Below are 26,759 nucleotides of genomic sequence, written 5' to 3'. Positions count from 1 at the left end.
TTCAGCGCCCTTAATTTACAACCTCCACATATCGTAGTATTTTACTCAAGCGTTTCACTACTGCGAAAAAACAGAACACATTTCTCGAGCATTTATCTCTATTGACAATGAATTCTAACATTTACAACACACGTCACAGAGAAACATGGTACGTTCCTAAAGCGCGCCCTAACTACGGTCAACAAATGTTACGCCACACACTGCCATCTTTGCTAAACTCATTGGAAACTCAATAGACGCCTATCTCTCCTTTTAATAGGCTCATTGTGTATTCCTTTTTTTTCTTTTTTTTTCTTTTGCTCTGGTAAACACTGACTCCATGAATGCTTAACCAATTTTCTCTGCTTGTCAATAACTTATTATTTGTAGATGTGAATTTCAAGGCTGAATTTCTTGTGTCATTTCATACTATTCGCTTTCTGTAATACAATTTCTTGCAGCATTCTATTGTTGACTTTTCTACCCTTATGCATTTCTGTTATACAATGTTCAGTAATGTTCACTTTTTTTTCTCGTTTATCCATTATTGTATGTTTGTGTTCTCTTTATTGTGCACAGTGCCATTTTTGTAGGGGGTACAGACCCCGTCAAGCCGAATTCATTTGGCTTTTTGTCTGTACTTCTGTCATCTGTACATGTATAGATGCAAATAAACTTGAATTGAATTGAAATTGAATTGAAAATCTCATAGAAGGGGTCGGTGTTATACAGGACAGTGTTACAAAAAACGATAAAGATGGATTATTCTACAGGAATGTTACCAAGTGAATGTTCTTCAAAATTTTGATGAAAACCCATCAGTTGACGTTGTTTAGTCGGTCACAGTCAATAAATAAATAAAATTAGCCACCATACTCATTAGCTGTTGCTCTAGTTGTCAAGACGTCAATCGAATAGTTACAGCTGATCGCTCGAAAAGTTAAAATAGTGCGTTTTCAGAAAGGTAAACATGCCCACTACACACAAAAAATAGCACGTGACCGCGCGCACAACGTTTTATATTAGCGGGAAGCTTTCTGTGACACTTTGCAGAAAGCTACGGAGCGCGCACAAAAGAGAGCACTTCTAAAAAATTCCACCTATTCACACAAGTTAGCAAAAGCCGGAGAAGAGAAAACCTAAACACGTTGTTTTCAACAGGAAAATAATACATAACGTGCCACTGAGTGCTTATTATGAGTTATTTTCTGCTTTTGTCTTCCTCGTGTGTGTAAATGTGAACCTATTACACGTGATTCTACGACCCATTCCAGTATCTGCTCCAAGAAACGAAGGAGACTGCCAAACGCGGTCCGACTGCTCGGCACAGTAACGGATGTGGAGAACATCTACGTTCATATCTTTCGCTTCAAGCCTACAGCAAGTTATGCGCGGTCATTGCGCTCTCAAACAGTTTGAGTTGGAAAGAAAGGATTCACCTCAGGCCATCAAAGAAATAGAAAAGCAAGCGATTCATCTCTGGTCATCAAACAGTCTGGATAGGATATCAAGCGATTAATCTCAGGCCATCAGACAGCCTAAACAGGAAAGCAAACAATTCATCTCAGGCCATCAAGAACCTGAATAGGATAGCAAGCGATTGATATGAGACCATGAAATCGTGTGATTAAGAATGAAAACGATTGATCGCAGGCCAATAAACAGTATGAAAAGGAAAGGAAGCTATCCACATCCGGCGATCAAACACTCTGAACAAGAAATCTAGCGATTCCTTCCCGGTAAACAAACAGCCTGATAAGGAAGGGGACCGATTGATCTCAGACCATAAAACAGTCTGAACAGGAAAACAAGCGAATTCTTTAAAGCTCGCCGCTCAGGAAAGTGAGTTTGGAGCATTTGTTTGATGTTGATACACGATAATCGCTGAGAGTTGCTGGCGCACCTTGGATACAACAAGAGTGCTGTGATCACTGCCGTGCTTGACCCCTCGTTTCGACGGCCATTATGCAGCTCTACACTGCCGCATTTGATGTCCTTTTATTATGACAGGAACTGGAAAGTCCCGTAATCATATTTAAGCACCTAACTAGATGTCACAAATGAACAATTACTGGGAGTTTTCAGCATTACTGCAAAAAACATGGGCTTTTTTTTACCTGCGTAGCAGAAATCATCTGTCTGTACACTTATTACATCGTGTATAAAAAGTTAGTTAGTTAAATGGGGTTTAATGGCGCAAAAGCGGCTGAGGCTATGCTGCGCCAAGCACGAGGTGTTTTAAAATCCAGTTTTTAAAGGAAAAGACTTTATTAATCTATATTTTATGTAAAAAGCCAGTGTCACCTAGAAATTTACGGATGTCACATAATGGTACTAGTGGATTATCACCTAAAATTAGAGCAGGGTGCAAAGGTATGTGTAGTTGATATAGCTTGTGTAAAAGTGCTCGTCTGTGTGTTTCAATATGTGTACATGTCAGTAATATGTGCATAACTGTTAGTGGTTCTTGACATTTCTCGCATGTTGGTGTGTCTTCTTTTGTAAGTAAGTAATTGTGTGTGAGGTGTGTGTGCCCAATGCGTAGTCGGCATAAAACTACTTCGATGAACCGCTCCTGATGACAGCATGACTTCCACTCGCCAAGTATGGGTTTAGTGAGATGTAGCTTGTTGTCGCCACAACGGTCCCATTCGCGTTGCCATTTTGCCGTTAAGGCTTTTCTAATCGCACGGATGCTATCTTTGTGTGGAAGTATTGTGTTTGTTATCTCTTTGTACGCTGCCATCGATGCACATCTGTCAGCTGCTTCGTTACCCGGTATCCCTACATGACTTGGAACCCAGCAGAAACGAATTGACCTCCCGTATTTGTTAAGCGCCAACATATTTAAAATGTCTCCTATCAGGGGTTCACACTCAGATTTGGGATGTAGAGCCTTTAGTGTGCTTAAAGAATCTGTGTATATGACTGCATTTTTGTGTTTATCAGTGACAATCTTTTTCACAACAACCCAGATGGCGTAAACTTCAGCCGTGAAAACAGAAGCGTGTTGTGGCAATCGAATACTTGTTTCCCAATTTTCCGCTACGGCCCCCACACCCACGTGATCTTTTGTTTTAGAGCCATCAGCGTAATATTGGATGTTATTTTGATATTTGTCCTGAAGTGCACGGAATTCTTGTTTAATGTGTTCGTGTGGGATGTCTCTTTTCTTTAAATGTGTTAACGTCCAATCACATAAGTGTGTGAAATCGTACCACGGGGCCAACCGTTGTGGTTTCTTGGCAACCTGGAGGACTTCGTGGGGAATGCCATAATCCCGACAGTATTGCTGATACCGCAGGACAAGTGGCCTAATCGTGTTCGGTTTATGTGTGTAGTGTAAGCGTGTGTTGCATTGTGTGAGGATGTTGTAGCATATGTGTTGGGGTGATGACTGAATTCTGAGTACGTAGGAAAAAGTGAGGAAAGCTCTGCGCTGCTGTAAGGAAGGTTCATTACACTCGACGTATAAACTTGGAATAGGTGAAGTTCGGTAGGCACCACTTGCCAGTCGCAGTCCAAGGTTATGTACCGGATCAAGTCGTTGGATGTAGGACTGTCTGGCTGAGCCGTAAACCACGGAGCCGTAGTCTAAAAGGCTACGCACAAGAGACCGGTAAACACGTAAAAGGCACGTTCGGTCGGAACCCCAGTGCTTATGAGACAAAATTTTAAGCATATTTAGAGCTTTATTTGCTTTAACCTTTAGTGCTTTGATGTGGGATAGGAAGTTTAGTTTTTTGTCAAAGGTTACTCCCAAGAATTTATATTCTTGTTTCACCGGCAGCGCGACATCATTCAATTTTAAATGCGGGTCTAAATACAACCCTCGTTTTTGCGAAAAAAGCACTGTAACGGTTTTTTGGGTAGAGAAGCGGAGGCCATTTTTCTCAGCCCATTCGGTTAGTTTATTAATTGTTATCTGGAGCTGCCTTTCACATGTTTGTAAGTTTGAGGCGCGGCACGCTATTTGCAGATCATCGACGTATATGGAGTGCATAACAGAGGGGGGAATGACTTTGTTAACGGAGTTCATTTTTACTATAAAGAGTGTTGTGCTTAGTACGCATCCTTGTGGCACACCATTCTCCTGATTGAATACACGTGACAATGCCGTTCCTAAACGCACCTGGAATGTTCGGTCTGACATGAAATCGGCTAGACATTTCAGCATTCTACCTCGGATTCCTAAATCTGCTAAGTCCCTTAATATGCCAAACCTCCATGTTGTGTCGTACGCCCTTTCTAAGTCAAAGAAAACAGTGAGACAATATTGTTTGTGTAGGAAGGCCGCACGTATCTCGTCTTCTAGCCGGACTAGGTGATCTGTTGTGGAGCAACCTTTCTTGTATCCACACTGATGGTTATCTAGCATGTTTTCTGTGTCAAGGACGTATGTCAATCTTATGTTGATGATGGCCTCATAGGACTTTGCAAGACAACTTGTGAGTGCTATGGGTCTATAACTGGTTGCTGTTGTGGGAGACTTTCCAGCTTTCAAGAACGGGATTATGATAGCTTTCTTCCACTCTTTGGGCATTTTCCCCGTTTCCCAGATTATGTTGAAGAAATGAAGCAAGGTCTCAACTGCTTTAGGGGATAGGTGGGCTAGCATTGCATAGTGTACCCTGTCCGGACCGGGTGCTGTTCTTTTGCCACTAGTAAGGACTCTGTTGATTTCTGGAAGTGTTAGAGGGCCATTATACAGTCTTTCTGAACTTCCTGTGGTCGGAAGCTTTAGTTTTTCTTCTACTTGCTTATGTTTCAGGAATGCAGCAGAGTAGTTTTTCGAGCTTGATATATCGTGGAAATGTTGCCCTAATATGTCTGCTTGTTCTTCTATATTTGTTTGTGTGCCTGGAGGTGACAGTATGGGGATAGTGTACGAAGCGTAATCGCCTCTAAACTTGCGAAGCTGATCCCACATTCGTTTGGATGTTATTGAACTATTTACAGACGATACATAATTTTTCCATGACTGTCTTTCTGCTTGTCTGCGTGTGTACCTGGCTTTCGCTTTTGCTTTTTTGAAAGAGAGTAGATTATCTTGTGTTGGGTATCGTCGAAAGATACCCCACGCTTTGTTTTGCAGTTTTTTTGTTTGCGTACATTCCTTCGTCCACCAGGGTTTCAGGTTTTTTCTTAAGAAGCCAGAGGATTGTGGGATTGTGTCTGCTGCTGCAGCAAGTATACAGGCGGTGATCTGATTGTTCATTTCATCTATGGTTAGCTCATCTGATATTTTATCCAGAGTGGCCTTTTCAGTAAAGAGAGGCCAGTCTGCTAGATGGAGTTTCCAACGGGGTGGCCTCAATGGGAAGGTAGCAAAAGTAGATGTTCTTTTAATTATAGCGGGCATATGGTCACTACCATAGGGGTTCTGAATAACATTCCACTGAAAATCGCAAAAAAGAGATGGAGAGCACAGTGCTAGATCTAAGCAACTCATAGCTCCTGTGCTTGGGGAGTAGTAAGTAGCCGCACCTGTGTTTAAAAGGCATATGTCATTTGTTAGGATAAAATCTTCAAGCGTTTGACCCCTGTTGTCAGTAGTTTTACTACCCCATAACGTGTTATGCGAATTAAAATCACCGCCTATTAAAAATGGTTCAGGTAGCTGGTTTAAAATTAACTGTAGGTCTCTTACGGTAAAATGTGAATGCGGCGGAATGTATACAGAACAAATGGTGATGGTTTTGTGAGCTAAAACTGTGACAGCAACGACTTCTATATGAGTGTTAATGGGAACTTCTCTGGCTCCTATGCCACCTGGAAGAACAATGGCTACACCACCTGACAGCCGGTTCGCCTGTGTACGGTCGCGCCGTACAACGGTGAAGCCTTTTAAAATGTTTTTGTGTTTATCGCCTAGGTTGGTTTCCTGTAAGCACAGGGCCACAGGAGAGAAGTTTATTAACAGGTCTTTTATGTCACCTAAGTTACGTAAGAGACCTCTACAATTCCATTGGATCATAAAAGCCATTGTAAAACAGAAAGGTAAAAAATGATATTAACGAGTGAATGGGAGATAAGAAAGATGTAAGGTGACATGGATCTGAAGAAGGTAGATACAACAGAGCGATAACGCTTAGGTTACCGCCTTCTTATTTAGAGTTGTTATTGGGATTTTGTCCCTCTTACCGCGCTCGAGAGAGCGCTTGTCCTTTGGTGTCGAGGACACCGGGGTTTTTGTTTCGACCTCCATTGCTTTCTCTGAGGCGCTGGAGGACCGAGAGTTTGGCGCCGAGACACGTGTCTCGGGCCTTGGAGTGCGCTTGATCTTAGGGCCCTGCGGGACTGCTGTCTGCTGGGCCGTTGAAGAGGGCGGAGCAGTACTGACTGCTTCCACCACGGGGGCGGGAGGAGTCCCTGCGGCACCACTGCGCGTGGGCTCGGAGGACTCCGGAGGCCTCTGTGACGCTGCCCCCGCCTGCGTCACTTCGGCATAACTGCGTCGCGAAAGGTACGACAGTCGTTTTCTGGCTTCGACGAACGAGATTTTTTCTTTTACAGTTAGTGCAATGATCTCCTTTTCCTTTTTCCAGCATGGGCACGAACGCGAGTAGGCTGGATGGTCTCCTTTACAGTTAACACAAAATGGTGAAGAGGTGCAATGCTCAGATTGGTGATCGTTGGAGCTGCATTTAGCACAAGTTGTTTGTCCTCGGCATGCATGTGAAGCATGTCCGAATCTTTGGCATTTGAAGCATCGTCTGGGGTTTGGGATATATGGTCTCACATTGACTTTGACATAACCGGCATCGAGAGAGGTAGGCATTACGCTTGTTCCGAAGGTGAGTATGACATGTTTAGTGGGGATTTCTTGATCGTTTCTGCGGATTACTATTCTTTGTACTTTGGTGACATTTTGTTCCTCAAAACCTTCCAGGAGTTCCTCGTCGCTTAAACCAATGAAGTCTTTTTCAGATATTACTCCCCTGCTTGTATTAAGTGTTCTGTGGGCTGAAACAGTCACTGTAGCTTCGCCAATACTGGTAAGTTCAGAGAGCTTATCTGCTTGATCTTTGTTATTCAGTTCTAGGAGGAGGTCCCCGCTAGACATTTTGGATGCTTTGTATGTTGGTCCGATTTTGTCTTTCAGACACTTCGCTACCAGGAAAGGAGAGAGTTTCCTTACCGGAGTGTTGCTTTCACTATGCACTACATAGTACTTTGGAAATGTTGGGGCGTTGCTTTGAAAGGAAAATTGAAATGGTACTTCGGTGCGGCATCTCTTCAGACGCCGATCATAAACAACAGAGGCTTGCGCTGCCATAGGAAAATGTGTATGTTCGGCAACAGCGCCGACCGCCCACCACGGAGCCCAACGAGGGGACGCGGCACAGCTTGTGTACAAGCCTGCACGACGCCAGCCGTACGCCATCACTATAACCCAATATGGTGTACCCAAGGTAGGATATCCACACAAGGTTAACCCTTGCCGCCGTGGAGAAATGAAGTAAATGGAAGAGAGAAGAGGACAGGAAAGATAAAAAAGTGAGAGATAAAGACGAACGCTTGTGGAGAGAGAGATAGGAAGAGGCGACTACCGATTTCCCCCGGGTGGGTCAGTCCGGGGGTGCCGTCTACGTGAAGCAGAGGCCAAAGAGGCGTGTTGCCTCCGCCGGGGGGCCTTAAAGGTCCGAACACCCGGCATCGGCTCAACCTCCAGGATCCCCCTTTCCCCGGACACGGCTAAGCCGCGCACGGCTACACGCGGGAGGGTCCAACCCTCGTGTGCTCGGGTACGTGGTGGCGCAACACACCAAACGCCTGCTTACGCAGACGCCCCTGCGGGGCATCGTGTATAAAAAGCCATGAGACATAACATAAGGTACAATTTGAACTGGGAGCCTCGGGATATCAGTGTCCACATGGATTTTTTTCTGATAAGCTTGTATATGGCACTGAGCCTTCATATCTTTACCCTGACCTGTAATCTCATAGCATTATGCCTCGAGATAGACATATCCTCAAACATAGTTACTCATTTTTGTAGAGGTAGAGATATATCTGAACTTCTGCACTTACCAACCAACGGTTATCAATAGGAATAAAGTGGCAGTTAAAAGCGACCAAACAGAAATCTACAACTTTTATGAGAAAATAGGTTAAACCACATTTGCGACCTGTCAAGCATGCATACTTGCTGCCACGCAGGCTTTTCGCAGCCTGGGCCGAATTCACAAAGCTTTTTTGTTCGTAGTGCTAATACCATCAGCCGAATGCCTTCTGCTTATGTAGTGTCTAACATCACAATGTCGTGATTTCTGCGCCTACAAATAGAATTACAGCATAATAGTTACTGCGACGACTAGGGCGCTTTGCAGGAACACTTGCAAGAATTTGCCTTTACAAATGGTAAGGGCTTACAGAGAAAAAGGCAAGTTGGTACACGAAAAATGCCCAAAGTGAAATGACAAACTGGCGACCTGCATATTAAGGGCTCTGCCTATTGAAAGAGGCTTGAGTGACATTACGGCCTAGAGGAATAATTTACAGAAAATGACCTTGATTTTATGACAAACGCGTATTTCGTTCTGTAATGCGCAATCATGTCAGACGCGTGCCACTTTTCAAATTCATTATTCCCGATGTGCGACTCATGCGATGTATGGCAGCTTGGCCTAAAGTGAATTCAAAACAGCGCTGTGTGCGAAAAAGTCGAGGGGACGCGACGTGTAGGTGGCACAGTTGCCTTAAGAAAAGATTTCTGTCATTGTGTAAATTGTTGTAGGAAGAGGTACAAAAGGACTATCATCCTTGCCATCGTGGTATGTGGCTCTTATCAGGTACTCTAAACATTACTGACCCAACAGATACGCGCCAGATAAGCATGGCGGTTCTGCGAGATCTTATAATAAAGCCAGGGTTCTTGGCCTGTTACCCGGGATATAGAGCATAACCGCTCGAGCACATAATGCCAGCTTAGCATACCAGTGATGCAATATTTATTGAAGAGTGAAGCGGGGATACCGTGCTACTATCTGGTGCATCGTACGCGAGCATACGGACACATATGTCTCAGAAAACCATATATGGTGGGAGTGAAAATTATGAAGAAAACTCGTGGTAATGAACCGTTAACCTGGTACAGCGAACATCAAACATACCTAGCTAAGCATGCTGACGAAGCGGGCATATTTTTAACAGCAATGGTTCTAATGAAAGCAGAGGCTGTGGTAAAAAAGTACTTCGGTAATTTGGCATTCATGTTCCCATAAAGTACATTTTTCTTTACTTTTTCGAAAACAAATTAGGTACCTTATTTCTAGGTCCAACAATACTATTGATTTGTGGCTATTGGTAATCACTTCCAGAGCTCTAAAAGTACACGGTTGCCTTAATTGATATTTTTCGTATTTGGTACCACCGAAGCCTTTACTGGAACCCACACACATAAAAAGATTTATTTTTGTATCTGATAAAAGCTTTGGCTGTGTCTGCAAGGCAGCCAATCTGGCACCAGTGGAAGTGGTGTTGCAGATGTATTATGCCGTTAATTACACTATTTATCTTATTGCATGTTATTGGGGAAAGCACCACTACTAACAAACAACAGAAACTGCTCATTCTCCATGAGAGAGCTTTAAGGCTCCTTCATGCATAGGTATTATTGCAGACGAAAATATATTTCCACGCAGGCGCTATATAGCTCGTATAAGTTGCATTAAGCGAATCAGGTCATCTATTTTCGCTGGCTGCACTAAGTTAGCCCCAATATGGTATAGACTCAAGACCACACGATTCCTAACAAATATCTTCTCCGGTCACAAATGCTAGTGGTCACTAAATTTCGTACTATAGCAGAGAAAAGAGAAAATTTCGCTTTGTCGGAACTTTTATTAAAGTGGAAAGGAAGACAGTTTCGTGCGTCCTGGAGTATATGAAATGCAGCTAAACACTAATAAATTGCTTCAAATTAGTTGCGCGAAATTATTGCGCGAAACTGCGCGAAATTAGTGTTTTTCATAGTACGATAGTACTGTAATGCTGCGAAAAAAAAAAAGGTTGTAGAAGAAAACGACGATTGTCTCTGAGGCGAGCGACTGGATTTCAACGGCTGTCTACCCGATATATCAACCTTGCTAACCTTCATCTGTAAACTACCACGCGCAATCCACCACCGTTTTGGTGGCGGCTGGATAACCTGATCACACTGCATTGCTCAGCATCCACCTGATCTTGGCCGAAGCCACCGCCTTTCTGGACAACCTGCATTACCACTGGTGGTTGATATAGGACGTGGTGAAGACAGAACCCACACGGTAGGAGCTCTAGTGGACTTGTCGTTACCATTTTCAGCGGCAGCTACTTCAAGGCAAAGCCAGCACCTGACCAAGGCCTTCACTTTCGGAGTAAAATCCGCAAAGAATGTGGACGAGTGTCACAACCACAACAAACGGGTGAGCAACTACTAGCATTGGGACGGAGTAAATCCGCTATCAAACGTTGTTTTTCTGAAGGGCCGCGGCACTCATGAGGTTCCATTACCACGAATATACGCTGCTTAAAACCTGGGATTTCTTCGCGTCCAAAATAAGGAGCGTTTAGGAGGATTCCGCCACGAGGACGAAAACAGAGCAGACGCTCCATGAAAGAGCGCAAGTTGCAGGCGGCAGGTGCACCATGTATATAGAAGTCATACTGAATCCCTGCCAACATGCAATAGCATCGAAAGCTGGCAAAGTTGATATGCAGATTTATATCTTTGGTGAGTTTGTTACGTTGTTTACAAGGGTTTCGCAAAAGTTTTTTTTCACAAATTAGTGGCATTTCTGAGAGACATGTACAATGTACCAGTTTTCCTCCGCTTCAGATGTACTTTTAGGTGAAATCGAAGAAATTTTGAGATGTTTTTTGATTGCTGAGTTACAGATAGTGCCGTTTTCTGAAAATATGAGATTTTTACCAATTTTTACAAAAAAATGTGACGATGTGAAAAAGAATTTGCAACATATAGTAACTATATTTTAAATCTTTATTTTATATGCGACAAACCTCATCAAATTTGGTGCTTGTGATGTGTGGTGCGCGACATGGTGCGGTGATCGGGAGGGTCAGGAGCAGACGACAAGGAGTGCGCGCGCTGAGGAAGATTCCGTGCTGGAGACAACGCCGAAGAGCGTCCGGCACGTGAACGCGTGGCGCAAGAAAAACCACTAAAAGAAGAAAAGCAAACCAATTATGTAGAACCACGGGGCATCAGGCAGCCAATCGGAGAATGCCTAATCGGCCAGAACACAAGAAAAAGCATGGTGCGCTGGCAGAAGGAGGAGACGCAAGAAGCAGGAGACGCAGAGGAGACGCAGGGGAGACGCCAGGAGATTCCCAGGAAGCGACGGCAGGACGAGGTCAACCACTGGAGCGGGCATTGAAGACGGGCCGTCGGGTTCCGGACCCGAGCCACCAGGACTTCTCCCGACCGGGGCCTCCTGCCAACCTGTCCCTGTGCGTCGCCCCTCTACGTGAGCGTGCCGCCAGCTCCTCAAGGCCGGTGAGCTTCTGCGCCCGTTGGCAGCACAAGAACATTCGGGCTACGGGCCCGAGTGCTACGCCAGCTGCCCAGCCAGAACGTCGCCCCCGTCTGTCGTGCCGCCTGCTGCCTGAGGCCGGCGTTCGAGCTTCTGCGCCCGTGGGCAGCACAAGAGCAGTCGGGCTACGGGCCCGAGCTCTACTCCCAACTTCCCGGCCAGAACGCCGCCGCCGTCTGCTCGTGCCACCAAGCCGCCCGCTTTACCTCTCTCAGCCAGAGCTGGCGACCTCCGGTCACCCGGTCAACCAACGTACCCCACGACCTTTGGTGAGACTGGCGCCACTCCGTTCGTCAGCTTGTCGCCGCGTCGCCGTATCGAGACTGCTGTGCGTCCCTGCCGACGTGGCAAGCCCGGACTCACACACTACTTAGCTCCATACTAGCCCCAGATGTGTGTCTTGATGTGTATTTGAGTGTTTCTTTTATGTTTGCTATTTTCTTCTATTTATTTTTTAGCCTTCTTTAGTTCCATTAAACGTTTGTGTGTGTGTTCGAAACGAACGGCTTTGTCCTCAATTGGGTTCTCGGAGGCTCCGCCTAAGAGAACCGTCAGAACCTTTTGAGTACACGAACCTTTGCCCCCATATTAGGGTCATCACAGTGCTGTGCTTGCCGAGCAAAACGATTTCTCAATTTCCATGTATTTAGATAGGAGACCCGAGCTAAAGCTTTCTCAACGTCGCGCAACGTCTACGAGAGACGCCGTCGTGCACGGCTTTTCATTTTGACCAATAGGTTTCGATAAGATACCCCGTATTATTTCCATAGGAGTTTTGCTTTCCGCACTTATGGGCTACCGCAGCAGCCGCAAATTGAGAAAATATCTGATTAGGTATTAAGATGGACGCATAACAACTCGGTTTTGCACCTTGGGGCAAGAGGTGTGACAGAATAATTGTGCGAAGTCTTTCTGTGTCGTCGTCCATTAGCATGCTATGCCGGAGGTGCTCACAATATCATGTCACATTTACTGGTCATCGGGGCAGGTACACCTTTGGACATGACATATACATTACTTTAGTTGTCAAAGCACTGTGCCGTCACGGTTATCCCCGTTTGTGAGAGATGACCATTGTTTATGACTATTGTGCAGTAATACATGCAGTATTAGTATGTTCTTCATATTGTCTAGCGTGTGGCCGTTCTGCTTTTATAATATAGCCGCAGTGCAGACTAGCAGATATCGAACGCCAAAAAGGCTGCTCACGTACTCAAAAGCATTGCGCACAACTCCTCACTCTTACTTTCATTCAAGAGTTGTGCGACTGTCGAGGACACCATTAAGGAATTTTGGCAGTTCGAGGAAGGGGTCCGTCGGCACATGCATCCTTATTGCGCGAAAATCGGTATCAGCCTTCGAATAATGACACCCTTGAGTGCATTGCAAATAATCTGATGGAGTGCGCGTCGCAAATTTCATACCCATGCCTCAAACTAAACATCTCACTTTTGTATGAAGTCGCCTGGGAGTTGCCGGGCGCTAGCATCGGCCATGTGTTTGTTGCCTTCACCATCATCAGCCAGGCTAAGCCCACTGCAGGGCAAACGCCTCTCCCGTATTTCTTCAACTACCCCGGTCATGTACCAATTGTGGCCTTGTTGTTCCTGCAATCTCATCCGCCCAGCCCACCTAACTTTCTGCCGCCCCCTGCTACGCTTCCCTCCCCTTGGAATCCAGTCCGTAACCCTTAATGAGCATCGGTTATCTTCCCGCCTCATTACATGTCCTACCCATGCCCATTTTTTTTCTTGATTTCAACTAAGATGTCATTACCACGCGTTTGTTCCCTCACCCAATCTGCTCTTTTCTTATCCCTTAACGTTACACCCATCATTCTTCTTTCCGTAGCTCGTTGCGTCGTCTTCAGAACCCTTTTCGTAAGCCTCCGGGTTTCTGCCCCCTAAGAGAGTACTTGTAAGACACAGCTGTTATACACTGTTCTCTTGACGGATAATGGCAACCTGCTGTTCATGATCTGAAAATGCCTGCCAAACGCACCCCAGCCCATTCTTATGCTTTTGATTATTTCAGTCTCATGATCCACATCCGCGGTCACTACCTGTCCCAAGTAGATGTATTCCCTTACCACTTCAAGTGCCTTCAAGTTTTCTGGAGATTAATTTTTAAACCCACCCTGCTGCTTTGCCTCTCCAAGTCAGTGAGCCTGAAATGCAATTGGTAAATTGGTAACCTGAGTTACTAAGCAAGGCAATATCATCAGCAAATCGCAAGTTACTAAGGTATTCTAAATTGACTCTTATCCCCAATTCTTCCCAATCCAGGTCTCTGAATGCCTCCTGTAAACGCGCTGTGAATAGCATTGGAGAGATCGTATCTCCCTGCCTGACGCCTTTCTTTATTGGGATTTTCTTGCTTGCTTTATGGAGCCCTACGGTCGTTGTGGAGCTGCTATAGGCATCTTTCAGTATCTTTAGGACCTATTGTTACTCTCTTCATTCTCGCCTTATTTCGTACAATCGGGTTTCAGTTGAACTCTTTCAAGAGCAAATTTATGTGTCCCAAAATTTGGCCACAGGGCCAACGTATGTTATGTCTTTTTTTTAGTTCAAGTTATCTTTATGTTTAAGTTAGTGCTTTCCTGAGATTTCCATCGGTTTCACATTTCCGAAGGTGCCCACATTTCTGTCGGCCTCTGCTCATATTTTCGAGTGATTTTTGATAGACGTTGAAACCATAGCACGGCCCCCTGTCCATGCTGCTAAACAATTTTATTTTGTCAGGCCATCTGCAAGCCTGTGTATTTTTGCCGTTCATCAACTTCCTGAATTCACTATGAATTAAAGCCATTTTGACGACTGCCTTCTCAACGAAGTCAGCAATCAGGCAACGGCCATCGGATTGAAGCCATTGAATCAAATTTACCGTTGACAACCGCTTTTTCATACTTCGACTATAACTATGGCATTAATGAGCGCAATCCTTAAGCATATGACTTCTCAGTGTAGAAGATTATGCGGATTCCACGCACTGTGGAAATCGATGTAAGCGATGCTCGTTGTGCAGTTTCTTATATTGAGGATATTTAGCGGTAATGGTGACTGTGAATGCTTCATTTCTTCAGCGTTTTCTACAATAGGAGAGTAGTGAGTTCATGGTAAACGTTACTTTGCGTGCACCACTGATGTTTGTGAACTACACAGAACATACCGTGAGACCTGTTTGCGTGAGGCGTTGTTGCGCACCTTTGTTTGTAGCCTATTGAAACCTTGAGCATTGTCATTGGCTCACAGGGCACATCGCATCGCGGCAGAAGTGTTGTGCAGAATTATGGTGCTGTACGTGCTAAAACCACAATCGGATTATGAGGCACGCCGGAGTAGCGGACTCCAGAAATTTGGACCACCGGGGGTTCTTTAACGTGCACCTAAATCTAAGTTCATGGGCGTTTTTGCATTTCGCCCCCATTGAAACGCCGCCGCCGTGGCCGAGATGCGTTCCCGCGACCGCGTGCTAATGACGTTCTTTAGGCAGCACTTTCGTCTTACGCGTGGTTGCGAACTGTAGTGAAGGGCACGAGGGTAACACCCTTGCCCGAAATAAAACATTCACGATACAATACGTTGGTGGGCTAATTGGTTTGAATTCATGATATACTGTGTAAATGCGACTGAACGGGGACGGAGAAAGAAACAGATACGCCGATCATGGGTTCAAAACCACCAACGTGTTAACGCGACAGCGTTAAGGAGCTCGTGTCGCCGAAAAGCCGATGTCGTCGGCGTCGGTGTCAGCGGCATTGGCCGTGAGCAATAAATCCCAGAAGGCACTTCAAAAATAAAAAAAAACACATGTTGCAAGATGGGCTGGTGGGAATCGAACCAGGTTCTCCGGAGTGTGAGAGGGAGACGCTACCACTCAGCCATTTTTTTTTCCAGCCACGAGTTTTTTTTTATTTCCTTTTTTTACATAGCAGGTACCATGCACGGCAGCGTTCTTTCTTCACAGCTTTTCTAACACACACACACACACACACACATACACTGCGAATTGCACATCTATAGAGTATTCATCTTTGCTGCAGGCGCTTCTGCCACACCTGCCATCGCTTGCTAAACTCATCTTCGCCTCCCAGCAGCGAACTTGTATACGCAAAAGCATCAGGAAAGTGCGTCCACGCAGATTTTGCGTTTTCTAGTGCTAGGACGTAATCAGTTCGGGATCTCCAAATTGCATACAAACCTAGCAATAACAGGGTTTCAGCACTGTTGTTATTTTTGTCATCTTCCAGTGTCAGTATTTTACGTTATACCAATTTGGGTATATCTGCACGTCAAACACAATTCGTATGTTGTGCCAAAATAGTACTGCATTTGTACAAAATCATCCAGCAATCCTGTCTTCTGTTCATATCCAGAGTACGTGCTGCCACGATTCTGGATAGGGACAGAGAGCGCAGTCCGTTGACCACGGCACGAAGAAACCCTTGTTACGTAGCCATGTTTTTACAGGTAGAACTTCGACATGTAACCTAACAAAGAAATCCTTAATCGCTGTTTTTACAGGATATTTTGGTAGACGCTTGAAAACGTCAGACTCCAGCTGGAGTTCGTCCCTTCGAAACGGGACAAAATCGCCTCTAGTGAATGCGGTGTTGCCTTAGTAACGTGCCGTAGAAAGTTTACTGCGGTGTATATCGTTATTTTGACCATGTAACTTACAGAAATCGCAGTTTCACGAGTAGCCAAGTATGTTCCCGCTAAATTTCTTCTGCGCTCTGCGCACACACAGAGCCATCTTGTGGCAAACGCAGAAGACATAGCGAGGAGGGCCTCGCAATGCACGGCGCTGCCCCGACACATGGCGCGCCACTCGCCCCATTACCACGTCCGCCTTCATGGCGCGTCGGGGCCCGGCTGTCTCTGCCGATCGCGACGTTTGGCTGGCGTAGCGCGTTTGAGTAGGCGGTGCGAACGGGATGCGATAACGCTAGCGCGTTCCACTCTTGAAGGCGAAGCTTAAGCGTCCTCCAATTTTTTTAACTATGTTAGGACTGTCTCTGGGTGTCTGTTTCATTCTACGTCCTCGTTTAGTCATGCTTGCACATTCTATTTGGAATAACCCTTTGTTCGACGGTTGGGCATATGTCAAAGGCCCAAAATACGAACCACCTTCAAGTCGGTATCAGCCTGCAAAGGGGGAACTTAGATGAAACGTTTTCAAGCGGATAGGCTTTTAATTATTATAAGGATGCCTTTATTTGAAATTTCCTTCCTTTCCATGAGGTGAAAGCCGACTAATAAGGATTTAAATTTCATTGATTCTCAAGGCCTCCTGCTATTATAGTGTTCCTGTCTTTTCCATTGTCCTAAAATAAAATTTAAGTTACGAATAAAAAATTATTGCGTTAAGTGTGTGAACACGTCACACGCAAAAAAGAAGTTCTAGTCCAGTTCCCAGTATTGACTCAATGAAAATGTAGCACGCCTATACTGTCACGTTGTAGTGATGCGAAAAAACAAGGCGCTTCCAAAAGAGTGAGTTACGAATCTAACTCATTATAAGGCGAGCTTGCACTGGAAGCAAATAACACGCAGTAAAGTGGACAGGCCTCAGGCATCAACACTCTGACTCTTGCAAGTCTGGGCATGCCCTAAGCCTACATTGTTAGACCGGATCTATCCCGAAATTCAAACACCACACACTTCTGCGCTTTGCTCAGACATCGCCAACTTACAACACACGCACTGGCGGTGCCCCGGGTTACGATGCGATGAATGTGCTACGTAGTGCAAGTGGGAGACTGCCCTACGCAGTCACAATTTTGAAACCCAACTATGGGCAGTCCAACGGGCCTGCGACGTGGTTGAGAAGCTAGGCCTTTCGGTTCCGATGTGTGTGCGGCCCCCTACGTGCTAGTGCACGGGCCGATGCCCCTGAATAAAGTTTTACCATCCATCTATCGTTTCATGATTCGAGTGTTCTGATTGGTATCCTCTAGATACGGAGTAAGTTGAGAAGTTGTGTGCGTAATGAACGAAGCTACGTTACCCGCCGTGGTTGCTCAGTGGCTATGGTATTAGGCTGCTGAGCACAAGGTCGCGGGATCGAATCCCGGCCACGGCGGCCGCATTTCGATGGGGGCGAAATGCGAAAACACCCGTGTACTTCGATTTAGGTGCACGTTAAAGAACTTCAGGTGGTCGAAATTTCCGGAGTCCTCCACTACGGCGTGCCTCATAATCAGAAAGTGGCTTTCGCACGTAAAACCCCACAATTTATTTTTTTTACGAAGCTACGGTAATTAACATTTCAATTATTCATCTTAGGTGGCTAAAGCTAGTGAGTAGTTTGGAGCCCGCCCTCGAGTTTATCTAGCTGAGCAAAAAATTTTAGATTGAAAATTTTTCTGTAAGTGCTATCCGAACAAATATTTTGCAAATAAATGCTCTCTGAAACTGTAACTGATGCAGAAAAAGTGCGTCTGTAAACTCACAGAAATAACAGCGCTTCAGGAAGGGACGCAAAAGAGAAACCACACATACACTGCGCTAAGAACTTGAAGCGTTGTTCTTTCAATGATAATGAACCAACCGTCAGTCAATCCTTGCAAACCAGCAAAGTCAACCTGGTCGCACCTAGGCTTTTTTGATGCCGTCAAAAGTGTGGCTCTGTGAGAATGCTCCTTGTGGCGTGCCGGCTTGCAATTTTAATTGACGATGTTTTTCAAGGGCAAGCAGTTTAAAGTTTTTGTGTGAATATAGCAGCGAACGTGTGCCACCGAAAGCATGCTTGGTCGCCCAAGCTATGCATGACGCAATGATGGTGCAGATTTAGCGCGTTGCTGGTATCAAGACCATGCGCTTCCGCCGAGGGAAGAAAGATGACGAAATTGAACAGCTTGTCAGCTGCCCAGGGAGCCGTGTTAATGATGACGGTGCCATCGTGATAAAACCTGCTGCAGCGATATTGATGGCTCGGGCTTTTTATTTGCGTTAATTTCGATTTCAGAAAAAGATAATACTACAAATACAATGTGATTACTTATTGTCTCCTCGATTTACATATTTATATGAACTTTATATTCTATTCATTTCCGAGAGTAGCTCTAAGCAGGTAATGCTCGCTCCCTCGCTAGCTAGCGCATATTTACAAACAGAGGCACGCGTATACACACACAGAGAGAGAGAGAGATATGACACATATTCGCCCGCATACACATTTGCATGCGCCCACATATGCACATACGCACAAAAATGTACGCACTTATGTACACGGAACTACACACATACACAAAGGCACGTATGCTCGCACACGTATACACGCACTAGTGCGCGCGCAAATTCAAATACGCAGACACAAACATGCGCGCTCACGCAAATAAAGTGCACGCGCATGTAGACTACGTCTCCTTCCCTGCTGCCTCAAAGAAACATGCGCGTGCAAACATACCGAATGACACTGGTTCTACGATTACCGATCAAACTCCAGTGATAATAAATCGCTTTACGGTTTAAATTTGGCGCTTCAAGTAAATGTGCCCAGTGCCCAGAGGATGCAAAGCCATTTGATCTGGTGGTACGAAACAACCACCCATTCCAGACCGAAACACTGCTTTAACATACCACCAATTTTCAGACTAAGTGCCATAAATGCATATGTTGTTAAGGGGGACTACCCGCTCGGTGCAGACATTGAAGCTTGTTGATACTCGGCCGATATATTGAAATATAATTTCCCAAAATTTGGCGCCCATTCAGTTACGCATGTGCATTGCCGTGAAGTTCTATGGAAGGGCGGACGTACGAGGTCCAGAATTCCTGAGTATGTCCATGCTACAAAGCCGGATAGTGTTTTTTTAACCTAATGTATGCGCACGCTTGTTATCATGTTGTCCAAGGAATAAAGTCTGATAATAAAAGCGGTGACTTAGCAAACGAGCAACCCATTGCTACGTTTCAAAAATAAAAATAAAAATATATTTCCAAGAGCACTCCTGGAAAAAGCAAACCCGAATGTTCAGTCTTGTTTTTGGGCCATCTGGGGTGAGACTATCGAACTCAGTCCTAGGTGCCGCTAAAATGAAAACGTCGGGCAGCATGACACCGAATCACTGCTAGCATGAAGCGGAATGATAGGTGCCGGCGATTAAACGACTCAACCGGGGGTTCCAACAGCACCGCAATGAGACGCGCGTGTTGTTATACATAGCACACGAATTTGCACGAATGTGTTTCAAATATCGCCTGTGGGAACCGTGTTACACCCAGTGTAGATAGTTGAGATGAACACTAAGCGGAAGCTGAGTTTCCGGATAACATACGCTGTAGCGGCTGTTACAGTAGCAGCCATGCTTTTATTACAGCTGCCGTCGTTGTCTAAAAAATCAAGTACGAATTTTCGTCGTTTCCATAGGATTCGATCGCTGAATCTTTAACTCCTCTGGGAACAAAATTCTTGATTTCCACAGCGGGATTACGGCATTTGCCTCGTGTGGATTTTCGTCTAGAACATGTCTGTCACCTGTCTTTTTTAGTGATCGACCTGCAGCTTTAATTATTCGCGAAAAAGCAACTCGTTTTATTGAAAACGCACTAGCTTCGTGCCGCGCCCGCTTGGAACGCTAGTTCGTATGCGTCCAACAATAAATTACTTATTTAGAGCGACTAAGGAATATGGAAGAAATTAAATGCGCTGGGAGAGTGTTGAGGTATTTGTACCAAAAAACATTGATTCACACTGGAGGAAAGGAACTGGAAAGCTCACGATCAAGAATGCGGCTGGTACGCTGAGCAGCACAGCAACAAACAACGTCAAGCGGAAAGTCAGAGAGACTGAAATAATCTCATGGGAGGCGCCAATGGAAAAGAAACCTGCCATGAGTAACTACTTAAGAGGCAAAAAGAAAATCAGGAAAGAAACAATTTATAATTGCTCAGAGGGAAGCCTTCCATAATTATCCGACGAATATGTACGACGAATAAGTTACCATGTTACTGCCTGCTCACGGGGAGGCGGGACTACTCAAGCTACCGTTATGCAGCTTTTATCCTGTTCTCCCAACCACATACGTGCGTCAGTGTACTTATGAGGCAAAATAAACTTCAATATGTATCATCTCTGCCAGCCTTCATCTGTAAACGAAACTAGCATCATCAGTATGTTTGTTCTGTGAAGGAAAATTGTGAAGGAGAGCCGACACATCCGTGAGGCCTTTCAGTCCTTAGCCCCGACTCCCTCCTTTGTAACAAAAGGCAATGAAGCTTTTCTGCATTAACGTCTTAGTGGTATAGCCACCAGCTAAGTATATCTGTTTCGTGCGAAAGATTTAAAAAAAACGATAATTGGCGGTGCATCCACCTTTTGAAAAAGTTTGACGATGTATTTAGTTTTTCGTTGGCATTGTTATGGTGTTCACACAATTTCAGTGCACTATCTATCTATCTATCTATCTATCTATCTATCTATCTATCTATCTATCTATCTATCTATCTATCTATCTATCTATCTATCTATCTATCTATCTATCTATCTATCTATCTATCTATCTGTCTATCTATCTATCTATCTATCTATCTATCTATCTATCTATCTATCTATCTATCTATCTATCTATCTATCTATCTATCTATCTATCTATCTATCTATCTATCTGTGCTGCTGTTTACACGCTATCCATGCATCTGGGTAGACCAGGAGCGGCACATACCTACAGGCATATGCCCAGCGCTAGATAGATAGATAGATAGATAGATAGATAGATAGATAGATAGATAGATAGATAGATAGATAGATAGATAGATAGATAGATAGATAGACAGACAGATAGATAGATAGATAGATAGATAGATAGATAGATAGATAGATAGATAGATAGATAGATAGATAGATAGATAGATAGATAGATAGATAGATAGATAGATAGATAGATAGATAGATAGATAGATAGATAGATAGAATGCGAAAAGTACATAAGTACGTGAATTACTCTTCAGAACTCTAACGCATTAAAAGTAGTGCAAAGACGTACAATGATATACGGATACATACAGACAGCGCAGATTGTATGGAGTTCTAAAACAACCGTAATAGCGTGTAAGCCGGGATACCTTGTTGTCGTCCTTGAGCTGGGCTGTGGGGAAGACTTCTGCCACAGCTTTCTTGAGCTTGGGCGCGTCTGCCGCAGCCGTGTGCTTGAGCAGGAACTCTAGTCGGTAGCCCTGGCCGAACTTTTCTCGCAGGCGCTGCAGTGTGCCCAGACACGTCGCTTGGCCGTTGACCATGATGGTGATCCGGTCGCATGAAAACTCGCATTCGTCCATGCTTCAGATTGGCGAGAGTCGTGAGAAGCACTGTATTATACTAAACGTATGTGCTAGAATTTAGAGGAAGCTTCAGCTTGGGGCATACTCCAATGTTCTCTTTTCATATACACATACGAGGCAAAATGATTTTATGATTTTATGCGATTTGATTAACTGTACGGTGTTGGAGAGAGGGAGCTCATCTCTACTGACTGCTGCTAGTCAAATTCTATTTTAGAGCTTATAACTCTTTTTAGAAAGAATTGCCAAGAATTAGTAAATTAAAACTACATGCATGAAACTTAAAGTTTGTAAACAGGGATAAGGTGCCTTAGAAAGACTGGCCAACTTTCGATAGGAAGACCTATCTTCGTCAATGGCGGCCTCGTTGTCCTCGGCATGTTAGATTTAAAGCGTTGGTGCAGTGACGGCACGTGCGGGCGTTGTCACAGGCGGCTGGTTTTAAAGGGAGAGACTTCAAAGGTAACGAGCGCTGTCGTCAGACATCTGGGAGCTTCGTTCTCAAGACGAGGGGACAAGAGCCGGCATATTGGGAACGCGAGGAGAAAAGGAAAGACGAAAAAAAGAACAAGAAAGAGAAAGAATATCTTAAGAAAGACGGGGGGCCAGGGGGTACGTAGGGGAGGCGAGAGGTTAGGAGGCATTCAGGGGTGTCGTTGGCGGCATGTTCTTGTGGCATTATAAGAGCCGGTCAGGCGGTCAGCTCACGAGTAACACTAAAGAAAAAAAAGAAAAAAAACATGAGTTGAAAGAGTGACTTGAGTAGCGTAGCAGCAATACGTTGAGTAATTTTGAAGAAGTTAAGACGGTGACGAGGAGTCTGCGGTGCTATGTATGGGTTGACTGAAATGCAGCGGCATGGCCTTCAAGGGCCATTGCCCAAGTCGCTCAACGTAGGTGTCGTTACGGCGGCATTCAGGAGTGGCGATACCTTGGGTTGAGGTGCCAAAAAGGCATAGTGACTTCGGAATGTGTTGGTGAGGGTGTATCAAAAAATATATAAAAAGGTAAAAGAGAGGAGGGGGCAACCGAAATCGGAATAACAAATAGGAGGGCGACGTGCGCAGAAGCAAGCTGGGGCAAGTGTACATGTACACTTGCCCATGTACACTGGCACGCAGCATGATGTAGGGACAAACTGATAACTGCCTGTAAATTTTTATTCCAGCCCGATTAAGAAACATAAAAATCAAGTTAAGCTTCATTTTATTTTAACGGCTATTCGCGCTTACAGTTGCTTGATTATCCATGCCCTTCAGACGCCGAAGCGCTGTCGAGACGTTGGGAAGGCGCCGTTTAAGCTGCATCGTCATGAGCCTCAAGAACTGGAAACTCACAGTGCCCTGATCCTCAGGCAGAGATAAACCCCATCTTCTTGCCCACAGCCTTCCAGATCCATTGTCTCTGCGTGCAGTTCCTTTGGCTTCATATTTACGAAGTATAGCGATAATAGATAAGTCCCCTAAATAAATATTCTTAAAAATTCATGGCCCCAACATGATGGTTTCTCAAGTGTGATCCTATAGCGGAGAAAATGACTTCATGTGCATATTATTTCACATACGTTCTGCAACTACCACGATAGCAGAGGTGGGAAAGAATGGGTACATTTTAGCCTGCCGATAATCTGCCTTGAAATAAATAAGGAACGATAGCTAGGAAATCCGTCAAAATGAAAGTCAAAAGTAGCCAGAAAGTAGCAGAGAGCCAACCCCTTCTTTCTGCCACCACGCAGTCTCCTAAAGTAGCAATCTGGAGCAATGTAGCCACCAACGGCAACTTTCTCCAGGATAGTCCGCGGCGCTCGTAAGTTGGTGCTTACTCAACAGATGAGATAGTAGTCAATTATAGCCATGGAGGAAGCAAAAATTCGCGCAGGAACTACTCTGTGAGTTGTCTAATTATTATGCAAAAGTATTGCGCCACTTCCTCATCTCCACGTATGCAGGTGTTATTATCAATGACATCAAACTTGATTCGACCACTGTAAACCATTATAAACCCTTATCGGTTGTTGTCAATCTTACTGGATTGAACTAGACCCGACCCTTATTAGCTTTTATCGCTTGTTATCAACCTTATCTCACCCAATCCGGGTTTTCTCCCTATTATCTGTCTTTATCAACCCCGTCAGACACGATCCTACCCTTACAAGCTCTTATAGGTCCTTATCAACATTATCGGACTTGATCCGATTTTTGAAACCCTTATCGGTACTACTTATTAACTTTATCCAAATCACTCCTACCATCCTAAACCCCTACCGAAATTTAGCGCCTTACAGACCCACGTCAAACCATTATTGACCATCATAAGATGTATATAACCCCCCTTCACTTTTTGTCTTCGTTATTAACTGATTTATTGCTTATCTGTCTGTGTTGCGCAACGTGCAGCGCGTGAGCCCTCAGAAATTGGTAGCATTACGGTCTGTGAAGGAAGGCCCCGACCAAAGGCCTTTCCCGCAACCACCGATATGCGTCAGGAATTTGGCGTGTTTGACATTCAATATTGTCAACATCGCAATTTTCCTGCTGTCTACAATGCTCCAAGTCAGCTCTATATGTAATCCCAGAGTTGGCTTTAATTACACGCTCACCAAAGTTTTCAAGACAGCCTTCGCAGCAACTGCGGTCTTTTTTTTTCCATTCGTTTTAAAGCGATAGTTTTAATGCCCACCTCACAGAGAAAATCCACGGTCGTCGGCATTGCTCGTGCGTTGACCATGTTTTGATGGTGGGCGAAAATGTTCCACCAATCACAGCGGGACGCGCACGCCCTGTACGCCATCCGGTTCCTGGCAGCGCCACCAGGTCACACTGGCTTCCGCACATCCGCGGAGGCGACCGCGCAGGCGCGCAGCATGCGCGTGCGGGAGACCAATCAAGGTAGACGAGGGGAAGGATGAGAATGGAAAGGAAATCGAGTAGCTCGACAGACACTGTCGGTGCTATGTAGGTGCTAAGGATAATGGAGGATGTCGAAGGTGAGTTTCTGAAACGGATCAAAGAGCTAGAAAATTAGCTGAACGTGGAGCGAGACGCACCAAAGGCAGCAGAAGAAAGACTTCGAACAGTCGAGGAAAAACTGAGCAGGGCCGACATCAGGAACGTAAATGGTAGGGCCGATGGAATGCCGTCTCCCGGCATGACGGAACGGGAGTGCGAACTATGCGCGTGGAATGCGCGGAAAGTACGGTGGCAGCAGCTAGAGAGAGCCTCACCTACCTTGAAGCGGCCACAAAAGAACAAGAGGAACGAACGGTGTCCGTGCCCCGTGTCAAACCTGATTCGCGTGAAAAAGATGGCAAACAGATTCAAGAGACCTCCGCAGTAGGAAGGAGTGAAAATGTGATAACACCCGGCGACTCAAATCTGACTAGGTGCTCAGAGGCAATTGTGGAGAGGTTGAAATGAGACAGTGAAGTAGCGGTACGGATATTTCCTGGGCGGACAATGGCTTTGTCATTGAGCGAGCAAAACAAAACCTCGCAGAAATGCACACGGACGCAACCTTGTAATAGTAGCGGCTGGGCTAAATGACGTCTGAAACAGAAAATGGAAAGGACTGGCCCAGTGCTTGGCGAAGGAAGTAGACGACGTGCGCTGCTGTCTCCTTAGGTGCAGATTGTGGTGTGTATGGAGCTGCGTGACCGTAACACACAGAGAGCGACTGCAGTCACTAATGAGGCGATATGGAGGGTGAGCCAAAAGAAAGATTTCGAGATTGTAAAAGCCAACAGGGAAGTGAGAAGGTATGGTTGTTTCCAATGAGACGGAATCCAATTCAATCACATGCCTGAGCAAGTAGTAGGCTGGCGACTTGCTTTTCGCGCAGTTGCTTTTTGTGGGTCCCATGGGTGTTCAGGAGGTCAGGAAAGAAGTAATGAAGAAGGTTCCCTAGGGTAACCTCAGACTTGCATGACCATAAATATTAGAAAGAAGAGGAAAAGAAGATAGAAGAAAGCTCGCCGTGCTATAGGACACGTAAACATGCAGGGTGGTGGAAGAAAGAAAATGTGATTACAGATTCAGGAGCAGTTATATAGGCAAAAGTTGTTGTGCATGCGGTAGCCAACGTGCATATGAGAGACTAAGAAAGGCCATTATTCATTGAGAATTAATTATATTTCGGGAAGATTCGACAGAACTAAATTGAAAAAAAAGAATGGAGTGTCCGAATGGTCATACATTTGGGAGCCAAAGGGGATAGAGTAAATTCAAACTGCCTAGAGCATATTAGGTTGTAAGTACAAATATTGGCAAGAATGCTTCGCTGGGCGTAACGTACTTATGGACGCGAAAAATCGCAAAGAGAAGAACCAAGGGTTAGCTGGAACGCCTAAATGCCTAACGAGGAAGCCGCACAGGGAGTGACCACAAACATATCATTTAGAAATTGGGGCTAAGTATTGAAGAGAGCAACGAGCGAAGTGGAAATTTTAACGCTAAACAAGTAACCAATATAGTGACAAGAGTTGAGGAAAAACGTGGACAATGGCCAACTAAAGAGTCGAAAAATAGTGAAAAACTTACTGTAATGACGACAGCAACACGGAAGGAGAAGCAACAGGCTTTATGAAAAGGAAAAATGAAAGCGAGAAGCTTGTAGAACCGTGAGATACGAGAAGCGATTAATGAATGACAGAACGAATCAGGAGAGCACAGGCAGGCAAAAAGCGCTGTTGCCGCTGGATGACGTGGACGAAAATGGGAAATATACTGGGAGAGAAAAGATCCATGGTTCAAATACTGGTTCAAGCAACGGTACAACGCTAAAGTGAATGGTGGTTGTCACAAATGCATGAGGAAAAGGCCGCACCTAGAATATATTGGAACCCAATAAACTTACTAGGCACTAATTCTGGAACACAACATATCCTAGACGAAGGCTCAAACCAACTGGAAGGGTTGCTGAATTAAATTACACCCTAAACACAGGAGCCGAATCATTCCAA

At 45.0% G+C, this 26,759-nt stretch overlaps 1 protein-coding gene across 1 annotated transcript in view; it reads right to left on the bottom strand.

The window, feature by feature from the left end:
• LOC129381607 (phospholipid-transporting ATPase ABCA3-like) overlaps positions 1 to 26,759 on the bottom strand; it is a 51,318-nt gene that overhangs the window by 5,431 nt on the left and 19,128 nt on the right. The window contains exon 4 of the mRNA XM_072285174.1: positions 21,587 to 21,800. Coding sequence (XP_072141275.1) covers positions 21,587 to 21,800 — 214 coding nt within the window. The remainder of the gene's footprint in view (positions 1 to 21,586; positions 21,801 to 26,759) is intronic.

This window comes from Dermacentor andersoni, chromosome 11 (genome assembly GCF_023375885.2).
Source record: "Dermacentor andersoni chromosome 11, qqDerAnde1_hic_scaffold, whole genome shotgun sequence".
Classification (NCBI taxonomy): domain Eukaryota; kingdom Metazoa; phylum Arthropoda; class Arachnida; order Ixodida; family Ixodidae; genus Dermacentor; species Dermacentor andersoni.
The sequence above is the reverse complement of the archived record's forward strand: the minus strand, read 5'-3'. Positions and strand labels throughout refer to the sequence as shown.